The following is a 27,409-nucleotide window of genomic DNA, read 5'->3' as shown; positions in this document are numbered from 1 at the left end:
GAAAGATTGTGTGTGTGTGTGTGTGTGTGTGTGTGTGTGTGCAAATACGTTAGAATCCAAGGCAGTGTAGATAGAGCTCTGTACTGGGTGTCAGAGGACCTGGCCTCTATTTCCAGCTGTGCCATAGGGCTAACTTTTGGTGACTTTTGGCAAATCATGTTACTGCTTTGTGCCGGGTTTTTTTTCCTTTCTTTATAATGAGAGTAGTGATACTAACCCCCTAAGTAAAGCTCTTGGGGCATTTTACATGTGTTTTTACATGTGCTCTGAGACATGGTGCAGAGCGTTTTAATTAGCAAGCTATGATAATTAAAAGTGCCTACGCGTTTGTGTACCAGCATCCATGTGATGAAGAAATGGTGGTGGGGTGCTTTGAACTAAAGCTCATCGAACATGTTTTAGTTCAAAGAGCCATGCTGCCATTTTTTCAGCGTGGAGACACTGATGCACATGACTCGCAAGGCTGCTAAAGTGTGTCAATTTCCATGCTTGATTAAGCAAGTCTGCTCTGACATGCTAGATTTTCAGCACATCAGAGCAAGCTTCTTGCACATCTGTAGGAGCATCTAGATTCGGAAGTGAAAATGAATGAAAGCTAACCGGTATTATTTTGGCATTTGAAAATATTTTACGTTCCTGAGTTTAACGTATTATAGCTGTAATACGTGAATGGGGTTTTAGTGCTCAAATTTTGCTTCGTATTTTTTACTTCCTTTGTTTTTTCAGGTTTTGGGAAAACTTGTGTGCAGGGCCTTGTGTCAAAGGAAGCAGGATAGTGGCTCTTTTTATCTTCAGGCACCCTCCTGTCCCTTTCCCCAAGAATTCTAATTGGAGGTTTTCAGCAATTGGAAATAGCTTTCATGAAGGAAACTTTTCCCGACAGATGTTTTACTTCATGTGTTTTTCTTAAAAGAATTATGTTCTAGAAAACCCACATCCAAATTATGAAGAAAAGCAGGCTGTTAAACTGGGTATAACGCAACTACCAGGGATATTATGAGAATGGTACTGACCCAGTAAACAAGAATATTCGAGGTTATTTCATTTTTATTTAATTTTTTAAACTGTGTTGTTTGAATTTGCATTATTTTGCAAGAATACCTGGAAGAAGTATATTAAACCTGCATTATTTTGCAAGAATACCTGGAAGAAGTATATTAAACCACTAATATCCCTAAAGAAAATTTTCAATTAATAATATGAGTTGCTGTGAGAAGAAAATAAAGTTAAAGCACAGGTATTAAGCTGCAAAGATAACTCCTGGATTTTCTCTGTAGGTGCAGTACGGGTAGGAATTGTTGATGGGCAGCTTGTTATTAACCCAACTAGAAAAGAAATGTCATCTAGTCCGTTGAATTTAGTGGTTGCTGGAGGCCCTCAAAGTCAGATTGGTAAGTGGTTAAATTATTCAAATTGGGACGGGGGCTAGTTGAAGGAAGTTAACGCATTCTCGTCATTTAATTGTAACTAGAAACATTTCCTTTCTATAGAATAAATAAGAATAGTTAAAACATGTTTTTCTTTTTTTGATTTGTCTGAAATGCTTTTGCTGAATAACTGAGACCTAAATCTGTTTAGACAAATCTTAACTTGAGCCAACTGCTTCCTGATTTGGATTTCATCTTGAACTTAGTCTACTTTATAACTACAATTAATGTTTAGATTGTATTTATATTATTTCAGATTTTTGTATCACAACTTTATGTAATCATGCTGTTCTACATAATCAGATTGTGTGACAGTTAAATGCACATTCTGCCCATTAGCTTATATTGGGGCATTTTTTTCCTGTAAACTGCATTGTATGGAATTTCTCTGCACTGAGTTGCATGTAAATTAAAATTATTCTGTAATCTTCCTATTAATGTTTGCATAAATCCAATGTCTTGGTTTCCATAAAACACTATTTCTATTATAATGTTTGGAAATAATAGAATCAACCTGATGGAGAACAAATCAACCAAGCCATTGTTATAAATTTTAACAAATCACCTTACCCTTCACATTCTCTTTGTGATAGGTACAATTTAATTGTTTGTTCTATAAGGGTTGAAAAGCATAATGATTAATTGGCTTAAACTTTGATTTGTAGTCATGTTGGAAGCAGCAGCTGACAATATACTGCAGCAGGACTTGTGCCATGCCATCAAAACTGGGTTGAAGCATACCCAGCAAATAATTCAAAGTATCCAACACCTGGTGAAAAAACAGGGTACTGCCAAGAGAGCTGCTGAGAATTTATTTGTTGCTCCAGCAGAAATTGTGGAATATACAAAGGAGTAAGTACAACAAAGCAGTTCTGCTTTAAAGTGTGCCATTTAACTAACCTGAGCTGTTACAAAAGAAGGTGCCATGCATCACATAAAGAGCCAGATTGGGAAGCGGTTGTGGCAGGACGCATATTCTTGCTGTAGCCCTTCCCAGTCCAACCCTGCCCAGTGTCTCCTAAAACAGAAGCACACAGGACATGTGGAACTGTCTTGCATGCTTCTGTTTTTGCTATGCAAGTCAGAACTGAAGGGAAAAGCAGCTGCAGCAGAAAGGTGTACCTGCCTGTATTATGTTCATAGATTCTAGGGTCGGAAGGGACCTCAACAGATCATCGAGTCCAACCCCCTGCCTAGGCAGGAAAGAGTGCTGGGGTCAGATGCCTATCCAGTGTTCTCTTAAAGACCCCCAAGGTAGGGGAGAGCACCACCTCCCTTGGAAGCCCATTCCAAATTTTGGCCACCCTTACCGTGAAGAAGTTTTCCTGATATCTAGCCTAAATATGCTCTCTGTCAGTTTGTGACCATTGCTCCTGGTTACCCCAAGAGGTGCCCTGGTGAACAGAGCATCTCCAATCCCTTGCTGCATCCCCGTAATGAATTTGTAGGCAACCACAAGATCACCTCTCAGCCTTCTCTTGTGGAAGCTGAAGAGGTCCACGTCCCTCAGTCTCTCCTCATAGGGCTTGTCTTGTAAGCCCGTAACCATACAAGTGGCTCTCCTTTGGACCCTCTTGAGTGTATCAACATCCTTCTTGTTATGCAGGCAGGCATGCCAGGAAGTGCTGCAGCAGAAATGGCTTGGTTCTAATATGCCCCCTGAAAAAGGGAGGCATGTGACACAGTTTTAGCTGGTGGCAGCAGCATTTATTTTCAGGCTGCCAGCACCATGGGGTGAAACTGCTCTGGGCGCTTCCATTTTTCAGGAGGAATGTTGGCACCAAACTGGGAAGAGCCACAGCAGAAACAGCACACATGCTGGCGTCTATAATGCAGGCAAGCTCACCTTTCTGGTGAAGTTGTTTTGTCAGGTCAAGTCCAGCATGCTTCCTGAAAAGAGGGGCACGAGGCAATTTCACTCTGCAACAGTGGCAGCATTGCAGCGCCCCTGACAGGTTCTTGCACCATCCCAGTTGAGAAGCATTGGAGATGAGCTTCTCTTTGAAAACAGAAAAATATAGGAACTGGTCATTCCAGGGCTTCTAAACATATAAAAGATGTCTTCTTTTGTTTTTATAAATGTCCAGATGAGCCCCACTTAATTTCGTTGCCTTTTTTTCAGGGACTCATTCTTTTTCTTATGTTACTTAAATATTTTTGACAGACAATGACAACTACAAAGAACTTTTCCAGTTTGAATTTGCACCAACCTTATAGATGAATCCCTCTAAAATTTAAGTTTAAAAACTATTAACCAAAGCATACAATGTTAATGTGAAAAGTTTTTTCTAAATTTTATTGCAACAAAATGTTAGTGAAGTAGTGTTCTAAATAGACCAAGTTTCAACATGGAACAGGTGTGCATGTGAATCCTAGATATAGTATTGTACTGGGGGAAATGTTACACTGATAGATATAAGTTTAAATAATTATAATAATTATATAATTTTTATATATATGCATGTGTGTAAAATAAAGTTTAACATGTTTAGATATATTACAAAATGTTTGCTATATATTATAACATCAAAGATGCAGTGCTAAAATCTCTGATCATTTAGTAATCTTTAATCATAGTTCCCCTCAGAGTATTAGATACATTCTTGTTCCTATTTTACTTAACCTTTGTGTAATTTGAAAATTATTTTTTTTTGTTTTCTAAAAGACTTGCATCTGATAAGCTACGTGAAGTGTTTAAAGATTTTAACCATGACAAAGTAAGTAGTGACACCAAAATCTGTTTATTTAAACAAATCACATTTGTGTTGGTTTTCTGAATTTTTTCTCAACTAATTTGTTTAAATTAAGTTTACTACCCCCTTAATGACAGCTCCTTAAGAAACAATTGTCATTAGACTGACTTTAGTTCTGCTGTGTATTGCTTATGCAGTAATACATTTGACTTGGTTTTTCTTAATTTAGTTGCTTTCATAGGGGCTGAGATTTGTACTCTGCAGAATGCTATGGTTCTTTGTGCTTGAAATTCCATTGTTATCAATGTTCATTATGTTGCTATAATAATGGATCACAAATTTTGTGTTTTAGATTTCTCGAGATGAAGAAATTAACAAGATAAGACTTAAAACAGAAGAACAGCTGAGAGGTATTGTACTAATGTTTAGGGAGTTAAAAGAACCCTATTTAGATTCTGAGCTATTCATTGTAGCATTTGCTTAGGCATAAATGGGCTCTAGTATTGATTGAGGTCTGTAAGTGTGACCATGCTATAAAGTTAGATTTTTTTTGCTTAATTTACATTTCATACAAAAAAAAAGCCTGCTTTTGTTTGTCTTCATGTTCCTAGAAGACGTATATGGGGTCTTGGGAATGTTTATTGTAAATTTTATACTGTCATTAAAGGGGTATCGGGGAACTGAATCTCTTAAGTGAGGCTTCCTTTATCTTAAATATTACTCGTAAGTAGGGATCTCCAGAATTTGTATCAGAAGTGCACAGCTGCTTTAATCTTGGAGTTTCCCGCATGCACCTCTCTGCCACTGATGATAGAGACACCCAATGGCTTGTCACCTGTGCCTGATGGCTGGCAGGCAAAAACTGCAGCTCCAGTTTCAGGTGTGGGCAGCAAGTGACAAGGTCCCTCTGCCAGTCAGTGGCAGGGGAGTGCATGAAGGGAACTCCAGATTAAAGAAGCTGCAGCACTGTGCACAAATTCCAGAGATCCTTACTCATAAGTTAAATACATTTTAATAAAGTTTTTAAATATCTGACTAAAATTCCCTACCCTACAACTTACACTTCTTGGCTCTTACACCATTATTCACTAACTCCCTTGTTCTCCCACGGGCCAAACAGAATGACCTGGCAGGCCGCATGCGGCCCACAGGCCACATTTTGCCCACCTCTGGCCTAGGATCAGAGTGCTGAACAGTTAGCAGTTGATGGTCAGGTAATCAGAATGTGGATAACTGCTGAAAAAATTTTTCCCCTACTTTCCCTGTTGATAAGGAGGGAGAGGAAATGTGATAGAAGAAATGTATCCTTCTCCCTCTGCTGTAGCCTCCTGTTCTGAAGGCAAACACAAGGAAAGCTACTGAGCAAAAGGGGAGTGGATTGTACAGCTCATATTTTCTCCCTTCCCATGTTAAAAATGAAAACTCTGCATTTGTTCATAACCATAGCAAGATATGAAAGCTTCCCCAAGTCTCCAGATTGTAGAAGTGTAAGGTAGGGTCTCTCTCATCTTACTGACATGGGACCTGCTCAGCCATGGACTGGCCCTGCTACAATTCATTAATTGTTAACTTACTAAAAAGTGTTGTCTTTCCATAGGAGTAGAAAGCTAGAATCTACTTATCCTTCCTTTTAGCAGCTTAAGAGATGAGTGGACCTAAAACTGTGAGGGTGCTGGTGTTTGTCTCGCAAGGGGGCTGATGGCTCTGCATCTGGTAATAGATGTGGAAGCCACTTCATAGTTTCTAGGGTCGGAAGGGTCCTGAGCAGATCATCTAGTCCAACCCCCTGCCATGGCAGGAAAGAATACTGGGGTCAAACGACCCCAGCAGGATGTTCATCTAACCTCCTCTTAAAAACCCCCAGGGTAGGAGCCAGCACCACTTCTCTTGGAAGCTGGTTCCAGACCCTAGCCACCCTGACCATGAAGTAGCACCTCCTGATATCTAACCTAAACCTACCCTCTGCCAGCTTGTGACCGTTATTCCTGGTCACTCCTGGCAGTGCTTGGGGGAACAGTGACTCCCCCAATGCCTGCTGATCTGCCCTGACTAGTTTATAACAGGCCACAAGATCCCCCCTCAGCCTTCTCTTTTGGAGGCTGAACAGGTTCAGGTCCCGCAGCCTCTCCTCATAGGGCCTGCCCTGTTGTCCCTTGATCATGTGAGTGGCCCTCCTCTGGACCCTCTCCATGCTGTCCACATCCCTCTTGAAGTGCGGCGCCTGGAACTGGATGCAGTACTCCAACTGCAGCCTGACCAGTGTCGAATAGAGGGAGAGGATCACTTCTTTGGACCTGCTCGAGATGCATCTGTGGATGCATGACAAGGTGTGGTTGGCCTTCCTAACTGCCTCCCCACACTGCCAGCCCATGTTCATCTTGGAGTCAATGATGACCCCAAGATCCTTTTCCGCCTCCATGCTGACAAGAGTGGAGTTCCCTAACCTGTAGGTATGGTGCCGGTTGTTCCTCCCGAGGTGCATCACCTTGCACTTGTCTGTGTTGAAACTCATCCTATTCTCATCCGCCCACCCTTGTAACCTGTCTAGGTCTGATTGTAGCCTGTTACATCCTTCCAGTGTGCCCACATCCCCCCACATCTTAGTGTCATCAGCAAATTTGAACAGGGTGCTTTTTACCCCCTCGTCCAAATCACTGATGAAGATGTTGAACAGTGTGGGCCTGAGAACAGAGCCCTGCGGAACCTCACTGCCCACGTCCTTCCAGGCTGAGAAGGACCCGTCCACTACCACCCTCTGGGTGCGGCCCTCTAGCCAGTTGGCGACCCATTTGACTGTGTGGGTGTCTACACCACAGCCCCCCAGTTTCTTAATGAGAACAGGGTGAGAGAGTGTCGAAAGCCTTCCGGAAGTCCAGGAAGATTATGTCCGCTGCTGCCCCTGCATCTAATGATCTGGTGATCTGATCGTAAAAGGCCACCAGGTTGGTCTGATATGACCTGCCACTGATGAACCCCTGTTGGTTGCCCCTAAGCATGCAGTCCCCTGCTAGCCCCTCCTGGATGTGTGCCAGCATAATTTTCTCAAACAGCTTGCCTAGGATCGAGGTAAGACTAACCGGCCTATAGTTTCCCGGGTCCTCCTTCCTGCCTTTTTTGAAGATGGGAACCACGTTGGCCCTCTTCCAGTCTTCCGGTACCTCACCAGAGCACCACGAGTGCTCATAAAGCCGTGCCAGGGAACTTGCAATGACCTCAGCCAGTTCTTTTAGAACTCTAGGGTGGAGATCATCCAGACCGGCTGACTTGAATACGTCCAACCCCTCCAGAAGCTCCCTAACTAAATCCTCGCTAACCCGTGGCCCAGGTGTGCCTCCTCTGGGGCCCGAGGGGGGCCCAGCAGGGAGATGACTATTGTGGTCCCTACTTAGGAAGACAGAGGCAAAGAAATCATTAAACATGTTAGCTTTGCCGTCTGGTGTGACGACCAAATTTCCCAAAGCGTCCTGCAAGGGCCCCACATTACCCGAGACCTTCTTTTTACCCCCTATGTATTTAAAAAAGGACTTCTTATTGTCCTTAATCTGGGAAGCTAGTCCCAGTTCCATCTCTGCCTTGGCCTTCCTAACTACCCCCCTACATCCCCAAACAACTACAGAATAGTCCTCCCTGGTGATGACCCCTTCTTTCCATTGGGTGTAAGCCTCCTTTTTAGCAAGGAGACATTCCCAGATGCTTTTGGTGAGCCATGGAGGCTTGTGTGCTCTCCTGCTCCCTTTGATCCTCGTTGGGATTACCTTCCTTTGGATTTACGAAGCGACCACTCTCCTTGGACACCTGGCTCCCCTCCCCTCCGGGACCTCAGCATTTCTCCAACTATCCTCCTTAGCTCGTTGAAGTTTGCCCTCCTAAAATCTAGGGCCACTGCCTTACTGCATGCCTTTGCCACCTTGCGCTGGATGGTGAATTCTAGCAGGCAATGATCGCTGTCGCCCAGGTGGTCGAGCACCTGCAGCCCCCTCACCAGGTCATCACCCGTGGCCAGCCCTAGGTCCAACAAGGTGTCTCCCCTGGTGGTGCTGTGCACCTCCTGGGTTAGATGGAGGTCCTGCACTCTGGCCAGGAACCTACGTGAGCATTCAGACCTGGCTGACTGTTCTTCCCAGCAGATGTCTGGGAAGTTCAGGTCCCCCATGACTACCACATCCTTAGCCTTCACTACCTCTGTGAGCTAACCCAAGAATTCCTGGTCAAGTTCTTCTCCCTGGTTGGGAGATCTGTAGTAGACTCCCACCATTAAGTCTCTTTCCCCTCGACTGCCTTGTACTCTAACCCAAAGCACTTCAGAGTGCCCCTCCCCTGACTGCTTGCTAATTGACGAGGATGTGTATTCTTCCTTAATATAGAGTGCCACGCCCCACCTGTCTTTCCTATCCTGTCCCTCCTGTACAGCCTATAGCCCTTGACATTCACCGCCCAATCATGCATTGCGTCCCACCATGTTTCCGTAATCCCCACTATGGCCGGGCTGGTGTCAGCCAGCAGGAGGGTGAGTTCCTCCTGCTTGTTACCCATACTATGAGCATTTGTGTAGAGGCATTTGATGCCTCCTGTGGATGTGTGTACTGACCCCCTAGTCCCAGCGTTACCCTGGGCCCTATCTCTTACCTGTTTATTCGCTTCGCTTGTTGGTCTGGGCTGGGCTGTAGTTGTGGGTGCTGTTTGGTCTGGCAGTCTGATGTTTCCTCCGCCCTCATCTTCCCCTTCCCCCGATGAGCCTAGTTTAAAGCCCGCCGGAGGAGGTCCGCCAACCTAGAAGAGAACACATGCTTACCTTTAGGGGAAAGGTGGAGCCCATCCCATCCCAGCATGTCTCTCATCGTGATGTGCCGGTCATGGCTGAGGAAGCCAAAGCCCTCCTTCTGTGACTTGAAATAATTTTGCTATTTAGAAGAGTGCTCCAAATCATGTACAATATAAAGTCAATGTGCATGTTTAATTATTGAAAGTTAGCAAGAGTTATGCCACTTACCTTCCAACTTCAGTTCTAATTTTTTTGTTATGTCTAGAAAAATTTCCAGAGGCTGAGCCTTATGCAATTATGGAATCCTTCAGTGTTGTTTCAAAGGATGTTTTTAGGACCCTTGTTCTGAATAACTACATAAGGTAAATGTTTTTGAGTCCTTTCTGAATGAATTGTTCTCAAGGAGATTTTTTTTCTATGACTATAGTTTTTTACTTTACAATTTATTTTATTGCTGTAGGTGTGATGGTAGAGACCTGACTTCTCTCAGAAATATCAGCTGTGAAGTGAACACGTTTAATATGCTCCATGGGTCTGCATTATTTCAGAGAGGTCAAACGCAGGTAACATTTTGTAATAATAGAAATTGGAGAGAGTTGTCAAACTGGAAGTTTCCACTAAGTAATCAAATAATTATGTGAAAACCCCTGTCATACTCACCAATTTGTATTAACTATCCTGCATACTGTCCTACACACTTTACTTGCAACCAGCCTGCATTAACTATCACGTACACTATTTACTTTCAATTTAAAAATTGTTGGGTACTTTTAGAAAAGGCTATGCAGAACAAAACTGTTCACCAAGCAGTAGAGACTTAAAAATCACTACCAAATATACTTGATTAGAAAAAGATTCCATTAAACAGAATCCTGTAACATCTAAATCTATGAAGAAGACTCAATAACCAACCTCATGGGCGTATCCACGCATGCAAGCGTGTATGCTTGCAGCAGCTCAAATAGAAGTGGTGCAAATTTGAGCCTGAGCTTTTTGCCTCAGTGCACATGCTCGGACATGCACTTTGTTGTGGAGCAAATTGTGCTACTGGGGGCAAAATAACCCTGCCTGGCTCCTCTTGGATCTGCAGCCAGGGGGAGCCAACACCTGTGCAGTCCTCAGCAGTATAAAAAGCTGCCCTGTCCTGGCCCCAACAGTACAAAAACCTGCCCTGGCAAGTAGTTCAAGGCTACTTGCTCTCAGGTGCTTCTGGGACCCAGCCAATTGGTAGCTGGGGACACTACCCCTTGTACCAGCTGGACTGCTGAAGCAGCCCTGAATGTTCCTTGCACCTTTTATCCACTGCAGCAGTCTGGCAGTGGGGGCTGCTGCTTGGCTGTGACCTGCTGCACACCTGCCAGACCCAAATGAGGCGTCTGCCCCTTTGGGCCAGCTGCCAGTGGACTGTGGCTGCAGGGTAGGCCTTAGTGCAGCACTATTGCCGTGTGTGCCCCTGCCCAGCCATCTGGTCAGCTATCGCCCAGAAGATGTCCCAAGTGTGGTGGCCTGCTTTGAACTGTCAAATATGTCCTCCTGGCTCCAACTGGCCAGGAGGTCAGCCACAGCCAGCTGAGTCCAAGATGCCAGCTCTGAGCAGGCAGGGTCCTGCCACTGGCCTCCCTAGCAGGAATTCTGGTGTTCCCTATTGGAAAACTGAAAAATCTCTGATAAAAAATTCCCCAAGTCACTCTGTAAAATACCACAAAATCCATGTTCCTCCAAGATTAAAACAAAAGACTACTATATATAGAGAGAGTGTGTGAGAGAGAGAGAGACGGGGATCAGTTGGCCGTGTTTTATTGATATATCTAGGCCGTGTTTTATTGATATATCTACAGTGTTAAAGCAATTTGGATGCCTAGCAGTGTCTCTGTTATCATAATAAAACGAATTCTAAATACCTATGTTTTCCTGCCCCCCACCAGGGGTAACAACCCCTGCCCCCCCCACAGGGCCCACATGCCCCACCCCATCCCCCCCAATTGCTGCTCTGCTTGGCCCCATCCTCTGTCGGTTCCTGCAGCCCCTGCCCCAATGGCTGCTTGCCTGGCCCCAGCCCCCTGATGGCTGTCTCCCCACCCCCCCAACCTCAGGCACCAGCACTTTAAAAAAAAAAAAAAAAAAGCCTCTACTCACCGCAGCAGGAGCTGTGGGGGCTCTGGGACCTCCTGGCAGAACCTCCCACTGCTCAGCACAGGGCACCGGGGGAGCAGCAGAGCCCAGGATGGGGCTGTCACCTTGCCCCACACTGTGCGGGCGGGGCCGCAGTGACCCAGGTGGCCAGTAGAACTGCCAGTAAGTTCGGGGGGGGGGGGCGGGGGGTTGTTTTGTTTTGTTTTTTAATTGTGGGCATTGGGGGGGGCTGGGGGAGCGGGCAGGGAAAGGTGCCAGGCAGTGAAGGGATCGGGGAGGCTTGGGGCAAGTGGTTGCGGGGGGCAGGCAGGGAAAGGGATCGCGAGGGCTTGGGGACAGGCAGGGAGTGGGGCTGGTCATGGCAGGGATTGGGGAGACTGGGGGAGCAGGTGGGGCCAGTAGGGTCCCCCCTATAGTCCCTTCCTCCAGCCCCCCTGGCCCCTTACTTACTGGCACTGGAGCCCTGGTGCTGAAGGAATCATGTTGCCTGCCCTGCACGGGCAGGCAATGTGCTTCAGCACGAGGGCAAAGGGCCAGCTATAAAGGTGCTCTGGCAGCCACAGCATCTCTGTGGAGGACCCAGTCTCCGGTTGCCTCACTTTTTTTTTTAGCTTGGGTTTTTGTTTTTGTTTTTGACCCCTGGATATAGGGGTCTAATTTTGCCCTTGTGCTGCAAACTTGCAGTGGTGGGAACCTGTTCCTGTTCCTGCACATTCCTCTTGCAGCATCTCAAAAGGGTTTGAGCCACTGCAAGAGGCATGTGCAGGCCCCATGGTTGCAAAAAGGGGTTTTAGTAGTTCTTTTTTTAAGAAATAACTTTAGGAAGTACTTTACAATGTACAGCTCAGAACAATTTATAATCAAGTTGTCAAGTTGCTTGTAACTTGTATAATAATAAATAATCTCATTTCTGTATCTTTAAAAAAATGTAACTACATAGATTTTTCATTAAAAGGATTTTTTTGCTGAGAAATTGCTGTCCATGTGGAATATGCAGTTCAGTGAATGATTTTTGATTAGGTGACGCTCTTAAAATAGCAGCATCAGTAAATCAGTTATTGCTATCTATGTAAGAGATTGCCAAATTGAGTTTACTGTAAATCTTTAAAATTTATCTGAACGTATACATTTTATTTTAGAATTGAGGTGACAGACAGTAGATTTAAAATTGTATCAGTGACTTTGATTCCCAGGGTTGTGGGAGATGTTGAGATTCCTTTCTAAAACAGCTTGGAGATGTTGGTTTTTAATTTTCTGCTCAAAGGTTTGCCATGATACTTCCTGTTTCACAGCCCACCTTTCTCTTTGAGAATTATTACTTCCCATTAGTTAATTTTTTCAGCTGGTCAAGGGACAGTGAAAGAGATTCCTGTCTGTTGGATATGAACATTTTGTCTCTGCAATACAGGCAGTCCTTGCACTTATGACACAACTGGTTCCTAAAAACCGCATCTTAAGTCGAAACGTTGCAACTCAGAACCAACTTTCTCATGAGGGACAATGTTATAAATGGGGGATTGGTTCCTATACCGATACCCTATTTTCACTAAAAATACCCCAGGATTTTGTACTCAATCAATTATAGATGAGTAATATAGCTACATTAATGTATTTATGTTGTAAATAGCAATCGTATTGATTTGGGAGGACTTCTTGAAGGTGACTTTGCTGGACTTTCTGAAAGGCTCTTGGTTGGGCTTTTTGAAGCGTTCTTGGCTGGAGTCTTCTCAGGAATCTTGACTGCAGGTTTTTCTGGAGTCTTTTCTGCTTTTTTAAAGAAAATGTCCAAGGAAGTTTGGACAGATGTTCTCCAGGGAGATGAGCAGCGCAGCAAACTTGTTCGCTGCTGTGGTGTTGCACTAGATCAAGCATTGTAACGTCAAAACTGACGTCATAAAGTTGAAGCAGGGTGTCAATTTATAAATGTTGCAAGTGCAAAACGTAACTCAAAATGTTGTAAGTCGAGTACTGGTTGTACAACACTGCTGCCAGACAAGGGAGCAAGAACCAAGAATTACTTTTGTAGAGCTAACATTTAACATTTACCAGACTAAGTTCTATGATTTTTTTTTAATCAACATAGTTACTGTAAAAAAAAAATTTTTTTTTAATTAAAAAAAACTGATTTGGAGACTTGAGAATTCGTGAGCAGCATATATCTGTTTCTGAAATAACTCAAAAAGAATTTGTACCCAGCATAAATTGCTTAAAATGCTGGTAAACATTTTTGTATTCTACATTTTTATTATGCTTTTTATTCTAGGTTCTCTGTACGGTTACATTTGATTCATTAGAATCTAGTATGAAATCTGATGTCATCACAACAGCTATGAGGTAAGTCATCTTGCTTCTGTTGTTGTGTAGCATTTTTAATTAAAGAACTGGGTGTTTAAAACACATTTGATAAGTTCCTTGAACCTGGGTAAATATAGATTGAGCAATGGAACAAGCTGTTTATGTGGGTTGTGGAATATTCTTCATTGGAGATTTTTGATGACCACTAAATAGACATCTGTCTGCAAGGTTACAGGGACAGCAAAGCTTGCATGTGTGCAGTAGAGTTGAATTGGACAGCTATTGATGTCTCTTTGAAACCTCTGATTCTATGGTGGTCACTATTTTTCAAAGAGAAGTCTAAGAGCAGGCTCCTAAATAAATGGCCCACTTCCAGAAGTCTGTACAGTCACTTTTTCTTCGCTGGTTTTGGTTATATTGGTTCATAGGTTACAAACAATAAATTGAAGAATATTTTAAGTAACTACCTACTCTTTTTTTTTTTAAAAAAGAGACCACCTGCTATAAGCAGAAGACTCCTGAATGAGTAAGACATAATATGCCCGACTCCTGAATCTTTTAAAATCTGGGGCAAAGGTTTTCATTTTTTCCAAATATTTATTGATAAAATAATGGCATATCTTCATTGTTTTTAATGAGACAATGAAAGTGCTGCACAACTTTCTCATGGAATGTGTGTTAACCATAAGTCTGTGCAGTCAGGTGCTATTCTTTAGATTCAGTACAATGCAACTCATGGAGCAACGTTTTGTCTTACATTAGCAGCTACCTTACCTGACACTAACCAAGCATAATTTCATTCAGAAATTTATAAAATTGTTGGATGACTGTTTATTCTTTAGTTGAAGCAGTCTTTCCAAATACACTAATTTGTTGGAAGAAAAATCTTCAATGAATGAAAAAGGTCCTCATTACTTCAGAGATTAACTGAATTTTTCTGGAACCAATACATGGCCTAGCAAGACGCGTCATCTTGATGATGATACCACTAATCTATACTGGTGACGACCAGTGTATTAAAGAAAAAAATCTTCTATTTAGGCTTTGGTGCAGTCATCTGATCCTACCCTATCTGGCACCACCTGCGTTTTGTCCTTGTAGCTATTCAACAGCTGACCGTGTTTCCTGGATGCTTAACCTCATTTTGCTCACCTTATAAATTAATTTATCAGCTCATAATTTTCACATTACTAGTCAGTAGCAAGGACTTGAGTGTAGAAACAGCTAAGATAGGATAGATTACTCTAGTGCTCTTTTTCTAAAGCAATTGTGGCCAACCCCTTTGGCCCTGTGGGCTACATGAGGAGTGCCAGGTCAGTCTGTGAGCCCGATCCCCATGCATGGGACTGGCCCGTTCTTGGCACACAGGGCCTGGAAATTTGGCAGCAGGGGTGTAGTGCCAAAGTGAATTGCCATAGCTCACCCACCACCAAATTTCTATACCTGTGGGGAGACTTATGGGTATGGTGGCCTGGCTCCATGGGCCTGGGGCCGAGCATCCACTTCTTCAAAGCATCCACTGCTGCTGTCAAAGGCAGGATGCTCGGCTAAATGGACCATTAGTCTGACCCAGTGTGGCACTCCTTATGTTCTAAACCTTGATTTGAAGGTAATTCAGTTATGAACTAGTTTTCCAACTGGCCTCAAATATAACACAGAAGCTAAATCTAAGCTTCTAAATAGCAATACTGTTTCAGTTTAAATACTGTATTTCAGTTCAGATATGATAGAAGAAATATCAGTGCAATTAAATCAGTATGTCCCTTCATGTGCGTACAGGTTTAGCTGCGTACGGGTGCTTTATACTTGGTACAGCTTTTTCTATGGTACAGTAAAGCCAGTATGAGACACCTTTGATAAAAATGTTTTTTAACTAGGTGGGTTGTTTGTACTGCTTTACCTGTAGTTGAAAGGGCATGGTGGAGGGGAGGCCAGACACCTTAAATTCATGTAGTACAGGGAAATAAAATGTAGAAAGCATTAAAGAAAATGAATATGTATTTCAGCTGATTTGCTTGACATGCTGCTTTGCTTCATTTTCACATTTGTAAACATTTATAGGAAGTGATAAAAAGTTAGGCTGCTCCTTTACCATACACTGTAAATGGAAGGTGTACAATTGCTCTTATTTGACACTTTTTTTTAATTTCTAGTGGAATAAAAGATAAAAACTTTATGCTGCATTATGAGGTAAGAGTTTTATTTTGTTTCACACTTCGTTGCAGGTTCTGCAGTTTTGCTTTAAATACTGAAACTGATTGCTCTTAAATGATGCAGTTTTATTTGAAGACTTAAAATTTTTCAGTGAATAAATTTTAATACATGAATATGAATTCCAGCCTGTGGTAAAACCTAAGTCTTTCTTTTAAAAAATTAGTTTTACTCTAAGAAAAAAATAGTAAGGTTTGTTGTTTTTTTTAAATAAACTGTACCCAGTAAAGTGCTGTATATGCATTACAATATTACTTGAGAAACCTTCTCTAGGTAATCAAATTAGACCATGTGCTAATCATAATTATTTTTAATTAACTTCATGAATATGTCCAACTAATTTACTAACCAAATAGTAAATAAGAATTGCTCCTGTAAACACTTCTCATTCTTTGGGCCATGCTCAAAATGTGTCACAAAGCCAATATATTTTCTAAATCTGTAGCAATATGAGTATGACTATGGGCATGGAAAAATATATGCTGGGAGCAGTCTCAAAAGGGGAAGTGCAGCTGGGGAGATCCTGCAGCAGTTGTTTCATCATGATAGGTGTTGGTAAGATGCTCCAAATTGAACTGTTTCCACCAGGGTGAACCATGATCATTTAGCTGGATTGCATACAGGCATGTCAAGGAGCAGTGCGGCCCTCAGCACCTCACCAAAACTTGTTAAGCAGCCCTCCAGCCAAAATAATTGCCCACCCGTGCACTAGTGAAGTAAATCCGTCGCCACTGTTCACTGAAATCACAGAGCATACATTAGGTGGGTGGTCTGTCCATCCATCCATACTGTCTCCCCAAGAATGACAAATTATAAAATGAAATCTCTTTAGGTGGATCCAGGATTTGTTGATGATTTAGGAGATATTTTTTATCAAATAACCAATTCAAAGTTTTTTTTCTCAAGGTATAGTTGTGAACGTTCTTAGAGACTCTTGGTGATTGTTTTCGGGCTAACAAGCAGTCAAAGGTATGGGGGGCACCACATGTTTCCTAACTTTCTTTATGAAAATTTCACTTTCTAGTTTCCTCCTTATGCAACTAATGACATTGGCAGAGTTACTGGTATGAACAGAAGAGAACTTGGACATGGTGAGTGAAACTTAGAGAAGTCTGACATTATTAAAAAAAAAAAAACTTCATTTTTTTCTGTGTTTTTTTTTTAATGAAGTATTTTGTACCTTTTATGTATACAGGTGCTCTTGCAGAGAGAGCTTTGAAGCCAGTTATTCCCCAAGATTTCCCATTCACAATAAGAGTTACTTCAGAAGTCTTGGAATCAAATGGTATTAATATTTCACTTTTTAACTTAATGGCAAAGATTGGTATCTTTCCTAAACTATGTTGAGTTTGAGAAACTGCTTGGCATTTTAGCTAAATGGCTTGTTTATGCTATCTAGTTCTTAAATTAAGTTCTCAAATTAGGAACACTTGGATGTTTTTGAACCTCAGTCCTGGCTCCTAAAGCACTGCTTTAATTGATAGTAGTATGCTCTTTGATGTGCACTTATGGGTAATAAAATGGTATTACAGTAAAAGCTGTGTTAGCCGGCACTTTATTAGCTGGAAAATTCATTAACTGACATCTGAACAACGCAGCAAAAGTGAACCTAGAAGCACCACTTCCGGGGGACTTCCTGTTTCATCGTCACTAGCTGAGGTTTTTATTTGCCACTTTTTCAGCCCATGACCCAGGGCAAAGCAACCTGCGCGAGGAAAAAGCAGCCTGCACAGGGCCTCCCCCCCTGTCCCCCAGCACACTGACGCCGGGGAATGTACCAGACAGTGCACATTTGATTAACTGGCATTCCCCATTCCCAGGGGATGCCGGATAACAGCGCTTTTACTGTGTATGCTATTTTGTACAGTTGAAAAACAACGTGAATTAGTCTATACTGAGGTCTGTGCTCGCTGTGGCTAGATTATTACTGCAATTGACATTCTGCAGTTTGCAGCATAAACAGACTTGCCTGCAGGTGTCTTTTGTCAGAATTTATCATTTTAAACCCTATGGCCATGTCTACATATACCGGCACATGCGGTTTGTGGTGCCACAAACCTCATGTGTTTCACATTTAGCAGTGTTGCGCAGTTTATTTGCAGTGTGGGTGCAAAATTGCTATGGTTGGAACAGAACAGTGGGAGCTGGGAGAAGCTGGGCGTGGGAAGTTTGCCCACAGCAGGACAATGTGTCTCACAACAAAGTACATGTATAGGGCCATGAGCTGCAGCACACAGCAGCACAGATTTGTGTCACTGCTATTTGTGCTGCTGCAAGCATACAACCCTCCTCGTCTGGACGTGGCCTATGTGTTGGTAAATGTAAACTCTTGCATAACTGGGAAACCCCATCTCCTATCTGCCCAGGGGGTGCTAATTCTTGAACTGTTACTGAAGAATTTCAGTAGGGTAGTTTTGCTTTACTTATATTCAATGACTATTTTATAATCTCTTCTCTGACTAGGATCCTCTTCAATGGCTTCTGTATGTGGTGGAAGTTTGGCCTTAATGGATGCAGGTATGTTACATTTATGGAGAAGGCAGATGTGTTTGTATATTAAAGAGCTATTAGATGTGAAGGTGACAAGATTGTTTACATGTTTTCGTTTACCACTGTTAGGAGTTCCAATATCCAGTGCTGTGGCAGGTGTTGCAATAGGTCTCATTTCCAAAACTAATCTTTCGAATAATAGAGAAATTGAGGATTATCGTTTGCTGACAGACATCCTGGTGAGTGCTTGTAGCAGATTTACCTTGTGTCACATAAAGTTTCTAAAAGCTTTGGTGGTGTTGTTTTATCCAGAATAATTTTGACAACATGAAATACTTGCATGCAACAACAATGCGTGCCACCTTTGTTCTTTTTTGATCTCCTTATCCACATCTAATGACTCAGCTTTCAGTTATGTCTCTCCTTTCCTTTAAGATCAGTTAATGTCTCCATTTCTCATTTGTTCTAACCTTTATGTACAACTTGAACTTCTTGTCTTTGCCATCATCTGACTGATGAGTAATGATCTTAAAATGATTTGCTTGATTTTTCTTCTGCCTAGATAGTTAGATATTCAGGATCAGTTTTGTATGGGAGTGCTACTTTTTGCTGAAGTGGTATAAAATTCAACCATGGCTGTTTGAAAACTATACTGTAGAAAGGGATTTAGAATGTAAGGTGGAAGAACCTTGACTTCATAGTTTCTAGGGTCGAAAGGGACCTGAACAGATCATCAAGTCCAACCCCCTGCCCTGGGCAGGAACGAGTGCTGGGATCATAATACCCCATGGTGTGATTAAACTGTGCTGAAGAAAGCCAGTGGTGTCCTGAGAAGTGACTTTGATGTTGGGAAACAAAGCTGCATGGCATATTGGTATCTCATGTTTAACTAGCCAGTTGCCCATCATTACTGACAGATTTAAAATAACAAAGGGGTGTTTACATGGCTGGTGCCACCCTGCATGCGCCTCCCCCTTCCCCCAACTCACCCTTCAGGGCCAGCCATGTAAATACTCCCTGTGCTGCTGCCTCCTCCAGCCACTAGTGTGGGGGCTCCTTCCCCCCACCCACCTCAGCCTCCCCCCATGAGCAGCAGAGCTTCCCCCTGCTTCCCCACCCCCCTCTCCATTCCCCTTTGTCCCCGCTGCCTCCCCCTCCCTGCCAACTGTTGGGTGCATGTACACCCACTTCTGCCTTCTTTCTGCCCAGGCCCACACAGCCAATTGCTGCCTGCCTTCTTGGCAGCACATGCACAGTTGACCAAAAGTGTTATGAACAGACACACAAATAGACAGACTTAGCCCTTTATTGTATTAGAATGATGCCTTTTACTGGAATATTAAAGGTGGCTTTGATTTGGTGGGGGGGTTTTGAACCATTTGTTTCTGTATACTTTTATAGGGAATTGAAGATTACTATGGCGATATGGATTTCAAAATGGCTGGTACTAATAAAGGAATAACTGCTCTGCAGGTATCATAATTTATTAAATCCTTTTAAAATGTACAAAACATCACTTGCCTCTTGCATTGTTCTCACTTTAACTTTTTTCACATTAGGCTGATGTAAAACTACCTGGGATACCACTAAAAATTGTAATGGAAGCCATCCAGCAGGCCACAGGTAAATCCATATTTGTAGTCAGTGTTTGTGTTCAAAGGGTAATTCTTCATTTTTTCCTATCTAAAACTAATCTTCCTAGATTTAAAGTAATTGTAAGACTGGAGAAATGTTTGATGAAACATTTGCAAGGTGCATTTAAGATTGCGAGGTCAAAAAAGTACAGTTCTTTTCCTAATCTAAAATTATTTGTAATATGAACATAATTTTTCCTCTTCTCTCAAAACTGAAAAATGACTTTGGACTAGAAAAACAATCTGTCTATGAGCATAGGAGCAATGGTAAACAAACAACAAAAAGAAATGAAAAATGTAATTTTAAACAAGAGTTACTAAATCTATCTAGGACAGTGAGTGCCAGAGCACAAATGGAGAAAAATCTTCTGTGGAGCAACTTTGATGTTACGACTTATGACAATTTTATTTGGGTGTCTCAGTTATGTTTCCATGCTTACCCCAAAAAGCAATATATGGCAAAGAAGGCAAAACCTTTTAAAGGTTATGCTTACATCTTACATGCATAGATTATGTTTAAGATTTTGATTCTATAAAAACATGCTTGCAAGTTGTAGAAAAAGCAAATAGTACAGTGCTTTTGGCATTTGGTTTTAGAATTTGATTCTAATATATGGTTGATTCTTTTAAGTGAGATTCTAGTAACTGGCAGATACGGTATTCCAATTTTGGCTTATTTGTGACTTACACTTGATTTGATATAATGATTAAGAAGCTATAGGATATATCAACAAGGATAGAGATACTAATTGTAGAAAAAACCCACCCAGAAAGCCCTGGTCTCCACATAATACCAAAGTATTTGCTAAAGCATCAAGAAGAAAATACTAATTTTTAAGGAGAAAATAGGAACAGAATGAAAACTGACACTATTCTGGAAAAATGGAAATCAGCCTAAAGAAATATTAAAACTTAATTGATTATTGTGTAAACATTAAAGAAAACAATTACAAAATATGCATGGGTTCTGTATAAGTGAAGGGAAAATATATTAAAAATGGAGCAATAAATGCTGCAGAATACAAAAAGGAACCTTTCTGCATTAGTAATAGGAATGCCTTATTTGGGAAGAAGACAATTTTCAAGGAAACTTTTTAAGTTACATACAGGAATTCTATAGTGATTTTTCTAAAGTTACAGTCAAAAGGAGTTGTTGATTGTTAATAACAAAATTGCTTTGAACAGCCAGGGGTATGATGGCTTCTTTTTGGAGAAGAAAAGGTTTATCAGTTGTCTATTGTATGGAAAAATAATGCTTTCAGTGGAGAAAAAAATCTTCTCAGGCTTACATTGGGATCAAATAAGATTTTTATTTTGTGGTTAGTTCTCAAATTTGAACAAAATGAGGTAACCAAAGTCAAGGTTAATGTTTATTAGTATTTGTATGGAAAAGTCCTCTGGAACAATTGGGGTTTTTTTAAAGAAGCTTTCTGAAAGAATTGTTTTGTAAGGGTTTAAAAACTTTCTCTTGCTTGCCAGTTACAAATAGAATCATAGAAAATTAGGGTTGGAAGGGACCTTAGGGGAGGTCATCTAGTCCAACCCCCTGCTCAAAGCAGGACCACCCCCAACTAGATCATCCCAGCCAAGTCTTTGTCTAACTAGGTCTTAAAAACCTCTAAGGATGGGGACTGTACAGCCTCTTGGGGTAACCTGTTCCCGTGTTTTACTACCCTCCTAATGAGAGGGAGTTTTTCCCTAATATCTAACCTAAATTTCCCTTACTGCAACTTGAGACAATTGCTCCTTGTTCTGTTATCTGCCACCAGTGAGAACAGCTGAATTCCATCTGTTTTGAAACTACCCTTCAGGTAGTTGAAGGCTGCTATTAAATCCCCCTTCCACTCCCTTAGTCTTCTCTTTTTCCAGACTAAATAAACCCAGTTCCTTCAGCCTCTCCTGAGAAGTCATGTGCCCCAGCCCCGTAACCATTTTCATTGCCCACCACTGATCTCTTTCCAGTTTGTCCACGTCGTTTCTGTAGCGGGGCATGCAAAACTGAACATGGTACTCCAGATGTGGCCTCATCAGTGCTGAATTGAGGGGAATAATCACTTTCCTCAATCTGCTGGCAGCCCTTCTACTAATGCAGCCCAGTATGCTGTTAGCTTTCTTTGCAACAAACAGTGTTGCCTCATATTCGACTTACCTGTCCACTGTAACCCTCAGGTCCTTTTCTGCAGATCTACTGGTCAGCCAGTCAGTCTCCAGCCTCTAGCAGTCCTTGGGGCACTTCTTTTATTGAACCTCATGGAACTTCTTTGGTCCAATCCTCCGATTTGTCAAGGTCTCTCTGAGTCCTAGCCCTACCTTCCAGCACATCTGCTACTCACTCCAGCTTGGTGTCATGGTGCACTCCATCCCATCTTCCAGGTCACTGATGAAAATATTGAACAAAACCAGCCTGAGGACTGATCCCTGTGCCATTCCACTTGATACCGGCTGCCAGTTAATTAATTAAGCCATCGATTACTACCCCTTAAGGCCAGTGATCCAGCCAGTTTTTTATCCACTTTACAGTCCATTCACCCAACCGATACTTCCTCAGCTCGCTTGCAAGAATGCGGTGGGAGACTATCAAAAGCCTTGCTAAAGGCAAGGTCTGTATCACATCCACTGCTTTCCCTGCATCCACAGAGTCAGTCATCTCATCATAAAAGGCAGTCAGGTTGGTCAGGCATGACTTGGCCTTGGTAAATCCATGCTAACTGTTCCAAACACCTTTTCCGCCAAGCACTTAGAAATGGATTCCTTGAGGACCTACTCCATGATTTTCCAGTAACTGTGGTTAAGCTGATCAGTTTGTAGCTCCCCAAATTCACCTCCTTCCCTTTCTTTAATACTGGCAGTATATTTGCCCTTTTCCAATCATCCGGGACCCCTCCCAACTGCCACAAGTTTTAAAGGTGACGCCAAGTGGCTTTGCAATCACATTGGCCAACTCCCTCAGCACCCTTGGGTGCATCCCATCCAGCCCCATGGACTTGTACACATCCAGCTTTTCTAAATAGTCCCTAGCCTGTTCTTTTGCCACTACTGGCTGTTTAGCTCCTCACTAAACTTTGCTGCAGGTGCAGTAGTCTGGGAGCTGACCTTGTCTGTGGAGACTGAGGTGAAAAAGGCATGGAGTATTTCAGCTCTTTTTCTGCATCCTGTCAATAGGTTGCCTCCCCCATTCAGTAAGAGGACCCACACTTTCTCTGATCCTCCTGTTGTAGCTGACATACTTGTAGAAACCCTTCTTGCTGCTGCCTCTTGCTAGCAGCAACTCCGGTTGGGCTTTGGCCTTTCTGATTTCATCCTGCCTGCCCCAGGAATGCTCTTATACTCCTCCCTAGTTGTTTGTCCAAGCTTCCTTTTTGTAATTTAGCGTACTAAATTGTTTCTTGCTAAGCCAAGCTGATCTTCTGCCATACTTGCTAGTTTTCCTGCGCATTGGGATGGTTTGTTCCTGCACCCTCAGTAAGATTTCTTTAAAGTACAGCCAGCTCTCCTGAACTCCTCTCCCCATCAGACTGGCTTCCCCGGGGATCCTGTCCATGAGTTTCCTGAGTGAGTCGAAGTCTGCTTTTCTGAAGTCCAGGGTCTGTACTCTGCCGCTGTTCTTCCTTCCTTTCCTCAGGATCTTGAACTCAATTATTTTGTGTTCGTTGCTGCTCAAGTTGCCATCCACTGCTACATTCCCCACCAATTCTTAACTTGTTTGTGAGCAGCAGATTAAGAAGAAAGTGCCCCCTAGTTGGTCTCTCCAACACTTGCACCAGGAAGTTGTCCCCAGCACTCTCAAAAAAATTTCCCAGATTGCCTGTGCACTGTTGTATTGCTCTCCCAGTAGATGTCAGGCTGATTGAAGTCCCCCATGAGCACCAGGGCCTCCTATCAGGAAATAAGCTCTGTAAATTATTTCAGCTACTGAATTAACATTGCAGCACCCAAAACAAAAAATTATTTCTGAATGAAATAGGACTGTGCTTTTCCCCCCCATGTCCTCATTCAGTTGAAATTGTACTGAGAGCTAAGCATTTTTATTATAGTTTCTCTGATTAGAGTAGCTTTGGCTACTCCAGAGGTGTAGTAGATAGCAATATTCAGCCAGTTGGGATGAGATCCAAGAACAGGTATTTAGCTATCATCTGAGTAACGCCATGCTTCATGCTTGCATCCAGTGGAATCCTGGGAAAGGAAAAGGAAAGGGTGACTACTGCTGGCTCTGCCCATCACATAGCCCAAAAGAGGCCAACCCACAGTATGCAGCCGCTTATGGCACAGGCAGTTTCACTGTATGGCATGTGGCAGATTGGAGAGGGACTAGGTAACATAGCAACAGATAGGACAAGGAACAAAGCAGCAAATAAAGGAGGGAGCACAGGGCAAGGAACAGAAAGCAGAGCAACAAATTAGGCGGAGGAAGGGAATCCAAGTGACTTCGGAAAGAGTGTGGGCTATACGTTGTGGCGTGCCTACTGAAAAGGTTGTGCCCCCATGACATAACATATCCTTCAATCCCCTTGCCCATCATAAAGTCAACATCACTACTTTTGTTTTGGACTTGAGCAGTGGGTTGGACTAAAATGAAATGATGCATCAGCAAAGCTAAAATGGGATTCTACAATTCCATCTATCCCTCTGCCCTCTCTCCTCCTTCTTCCCCGTTATTATCTCTTATTCAGCCCTAAAGCATAATAGCAAAATGGATAAAGTATCTTGTTCTACTGATCCAAAAGTTTGAAATTCACTGTGGACTTATGTGGAAGGCTGTTCCAAGCTGTAAATAGCACTGTGTTCACTTAGGGGGGTGGGAGTCAGATGGCTAGAAATGATAGTATGTTTATATTTATTTATATTTACATATAAAATAGTGTTTAGGTTGGTTAAATCTGAGTTGCACTGGAAGATTAAGATGCCTTTTTATGAGGAAGTTTTATAGAAACGCAGTAATCTGTTATAGATATAGGAAAAAAAACTTGTCATACAAACTTGTGAAGGTGTGGGGGCTTTGGGTCTGTATGTAGGGTTTGGAGCTCAGGGAGGGGGGTCCTTGCATGCCCTGGCAGGATGCGGGGTACTGTGGGTCAGGAGTGAGGTGCAGTGAGGTGGGTGGGGCTAAGGCTTTGGAGTGAGGGGCAGGGCATGGGCATATCACTGCCCTGCCCCCTGCAATTATATAACCCCCTGACACACTCACACTCACACATTTTTTCTCTCTCTCTCTTTCTCTCTCCCTTTGTGAAACTGGAAATATGGTAACCCTACAGGGATGTGACCCAGCGGCGTATAGAGCAGCTCCCAGTAGGTGAGTCTATGCAGAGGAAGGGGCAGGGGGTGGAGTGAGGCAGAGGCTGGGGTGAATGGGGTTCCTGGGCTGGGTAGGGGATGGAGCCACAGGATGCTTTTCCAGGGGCACTGGGGAGGTGTGGCTCCCCGTTGCTGTGCACACCCCAAGGGGAGACATGGGGGGCATATGTCCCCCCAGATGTGTGCATGGGGCAGAGGTGGGTTGCTGGCTGGGGCTCTGTGCCCTGCTGCCTTTGCCCTAGGTGCCATGGGCTGGCCATGCTGCATGTCCCTTACCCACCCAGCAGTGGAAGGTACAATATGGTGTTGAGCAGCTCCCTGGGCTAAGGCAGCAGGGTGCAGTGACCCAGCCTGTAGCGGGCAGCCTACCTCTTTCCCATGCATAAATCTGTGGGGCACATGCCCCCATGCCTCCCCCAAAGTGTGCACAGTGGCAGGGAGCCGCAACCCCCATGCCCCTAGATGGACCTCCCATGGTTCTATCCCATGAACTGCCCTGACCCTGGGGTCCCATTCACCCCAGCCCCTGCCCCAATTACTCCTTCACTATGGGGGCCTCAATCTGTCCCCCTGCCCCTCCATAGACTTACCTGGTGGGTGCTGCTTTACAAGCCACTGGGCAGCATTGTGTGTGCCTGTACCTGTGCCCTCCTCACCAGATGCAGCAGCCCAGAGCCTGTACCCAGGCTGCCCTGCAGCCCTCTGCACTGTCACTGCTGCCCCACTGGCCAACCGGGAAGCATCAGTGATGACAGCAGAGGGTAGCCTGGCCATGCACTCCAAAACCACATGCTCAATTAACACGTTAAAAAAATTACCGGAAGGACCAGTTAACATATTAACCATGCACATTTACAGTGATTCATTGACAGCCCTACAGTAAACAAGTTTATATCCAGTTTAAATCTAGGACTATTTTTTCCCCCACAGTTGCAAAGAGAGAAATCTTGAAAATTATGAACGAAACAATTGCAAAACCCAGGCCAACAAGAAAACAAAATGGACCAGTTGTAGGTAATATTGCATGTAACCAGACATATATGCTATCTTTTAAAATGATATTTTGAAATCTGCTCTGTTTAGTCATTTCTTCTAATGATTTTCAGGTATGTACGTGTTTTTGCTGGGTGTGTCTTCCAGAGGTTCTGAAACTTTTAAATGTTAAGTATTATAGGTATGCCCTTAGGGTAGGAATATGCTGTCTCATTCAACTCATTCTTTTTAAAGCTCCCACCAAATCAGTATAAGTTAGAGCATTTGGCAGTGAATATAGGGAAGGAGACAAACAGGCTAGAGTAACAGAAGAACAGATTTTTCTGGAGAAGTTAGCTGCTTTCAAGTTGTCAGGGACAGATGGGATGTACCTTAGGGTGTTGAAGGTAATTTTGGAACCATTAGCTCCAATGAAGATACTCTTTTGAGTACTTGTGGAGGTCAGGTGAGGTCCCAGATGGCTGTAAAAGGACAAATATATAGTGCTCATCTTTAAGAAAAAGGAGGAAGAGGATCTGGGAAGTTACAGACCAGTCAACGTGACCTTGATACATAGAAAGATCATGGAAAAGGTCCTCAGGGAACTAATTGTAAAGCATGTAGAGGAGAACAAGGTGACCAACAACAGTCCGGATGGATTCGCCAAAAGCAAATTATGTCTGTCCAACCTGTTTTCCTTCTACAATAAGGTGGCAGGCTGAGGGATGGGGGGCAGAGGATTGGATGCAATATACCTGACTTTACCAAGGTTTTTGACGTAGTCTTTCTCAGCATTATTAAAAGCTAAGGAAATACAGACTAGTTTGAAGGTCCTGTAAGGTTGGTATATAACTGTTTAAATCATGGTACTCAACATGTAATCATCCATGATTCACTGTCTAATTGGGAGGAGGTATCAAATGGGGTTCCCCTGGTGTTGGTCCCGGGTCCAGTATTGTTTCATGTTTTCATTAATGATTTGGACATTGAAATTGAGCATATGCTAAGGAAATTTGTGGACAATGCCATGTTGGGCAGCAAGACTCAGGAGGAAAGGCTGAAAGAACTAGGGTTGTTTAGTCTGGAGAAGAGAAGGCTATGGGGGGATTTGGTAAGAGTCTCTATAATCACCCTTCAGGTATTTGAAGAGGATGGAGATGGGTTTTTCTCTGTGGCTGTAGGGAACAAGACTAGGAGCAATGACCTCAAACTTGCAGCAGCTGTAATTTAGGTTGGAGATTAAGACAAATCTTCTGGCTATGAGGGTGATCAAGCATTGTAACCAGCAGCCTAGACACATTTTGAAATCTCCATCTTTGGAGCAGGTTAAACAGACATGTGACCAGGGTGGTTTAATTGGAGATGTTCCTGCCTTGAGCAGGGGGCTGGACTATGGGTGTTCATGCACATGATCAGAGGGGAAGGGGGGACACTGCTCTAATTAAAGCACCCAGACCATCTCGTGTAGCAGTATCCCTGCACTTAAAAATGGCAGGG

At 43.0% G+C, this 27,409-nt stretch overlaps 1 protein-coding gene across 3 annotated transcripts in view; it reads left to right on the top strand.

The window, feature by feature from the left end:
• The window catches only part of PNPT1 (polyribonucleotide nucleotidyltransferase 1), a 53,784-nt gene that overhangs the window by 12,535 nt on the left and 13,840 nt on the right, over positions 1 to 27,409 (top strand). For all 3 annotated transcript variants that reach the window (XM_090049829.1, XM_090049822.1, XM_090049817.1), the window contains exons 8-22: positions 1,278 to 1,391; positions 2,093 to 2,279; positions 4,093 to 4,144; positions 4,473 to 4,530; positions 9,148 to 9,244; positions 9,343 to 9,445; positions 13,279 to 13,349; positions 15,464 to 15,500; positions 16,546 to 16,612; positions 16,717 to 16,806; positions 17,985 to 18,038; positions 18,141 to 18,250; positions 19,413 to 19,484; positions 19,571 to 19,634; positions 25,871 to 25,954. In XM_090049829.1, coding sequence (XP_089905955.1) covers positions 1,278 to 1,391; positions 2,093 to 2,279; positions 4,093 to 4,144; positions 4,473 to 4,530; positions 9,148 to 9,244; positions 9,343 to 9,445; positions 13,279 to 13,349; positions 15,464 to 15,500; positions 16,546 to 16,612; positions 16,717 to 16,806; positions 17,985 to 18,038; positions 18,141 to 18,250; positions 19,413 to 19,484; positions 19,571 to 19,634; positions 25,871 to 25,954 — 1,260 coding nt within the window. The remainder of the gene's footprint in view (positions 1 to 1,277; positions 1,392 to 2,092; positions 2,280 to 4,092; positions 4,145 to 4,472; positions 4,531 to 9,147; positions 9,245 to 9,342; positions 9,446 to 13,278; positions 13,350 to 15,463; positions 15,501 to 16,545; positions 16,613 to 16,716; positions 16,807 to 17,984; positions 18,039 to 18,140; positions 18,251 to 19,412; positions 19,485 to 19,570; positions 19,635 to 25,870; positions 25,955 to 27,409) is intronic.

The sequence above is a fragment of the Crocodylus siamensis genome, chromosome 1 (genome assembly GCF_052110815.1).
Source record: "Crocodylus siamensis isolate JL-2025a chromosome 1, ASM5211081v1, whole genome shotgun sequence".
Classification (NCBI taxonomy): Eukaryota; Metazoa; Chordata; order Crocodylia; family Crocodylidae; genus Crocodylus; species Crocodylus siamensis.
Note: the sequence above shows the minus strand (reverse complement) of the source record. Positions and strands in the feature narration are given on the sequence as shown.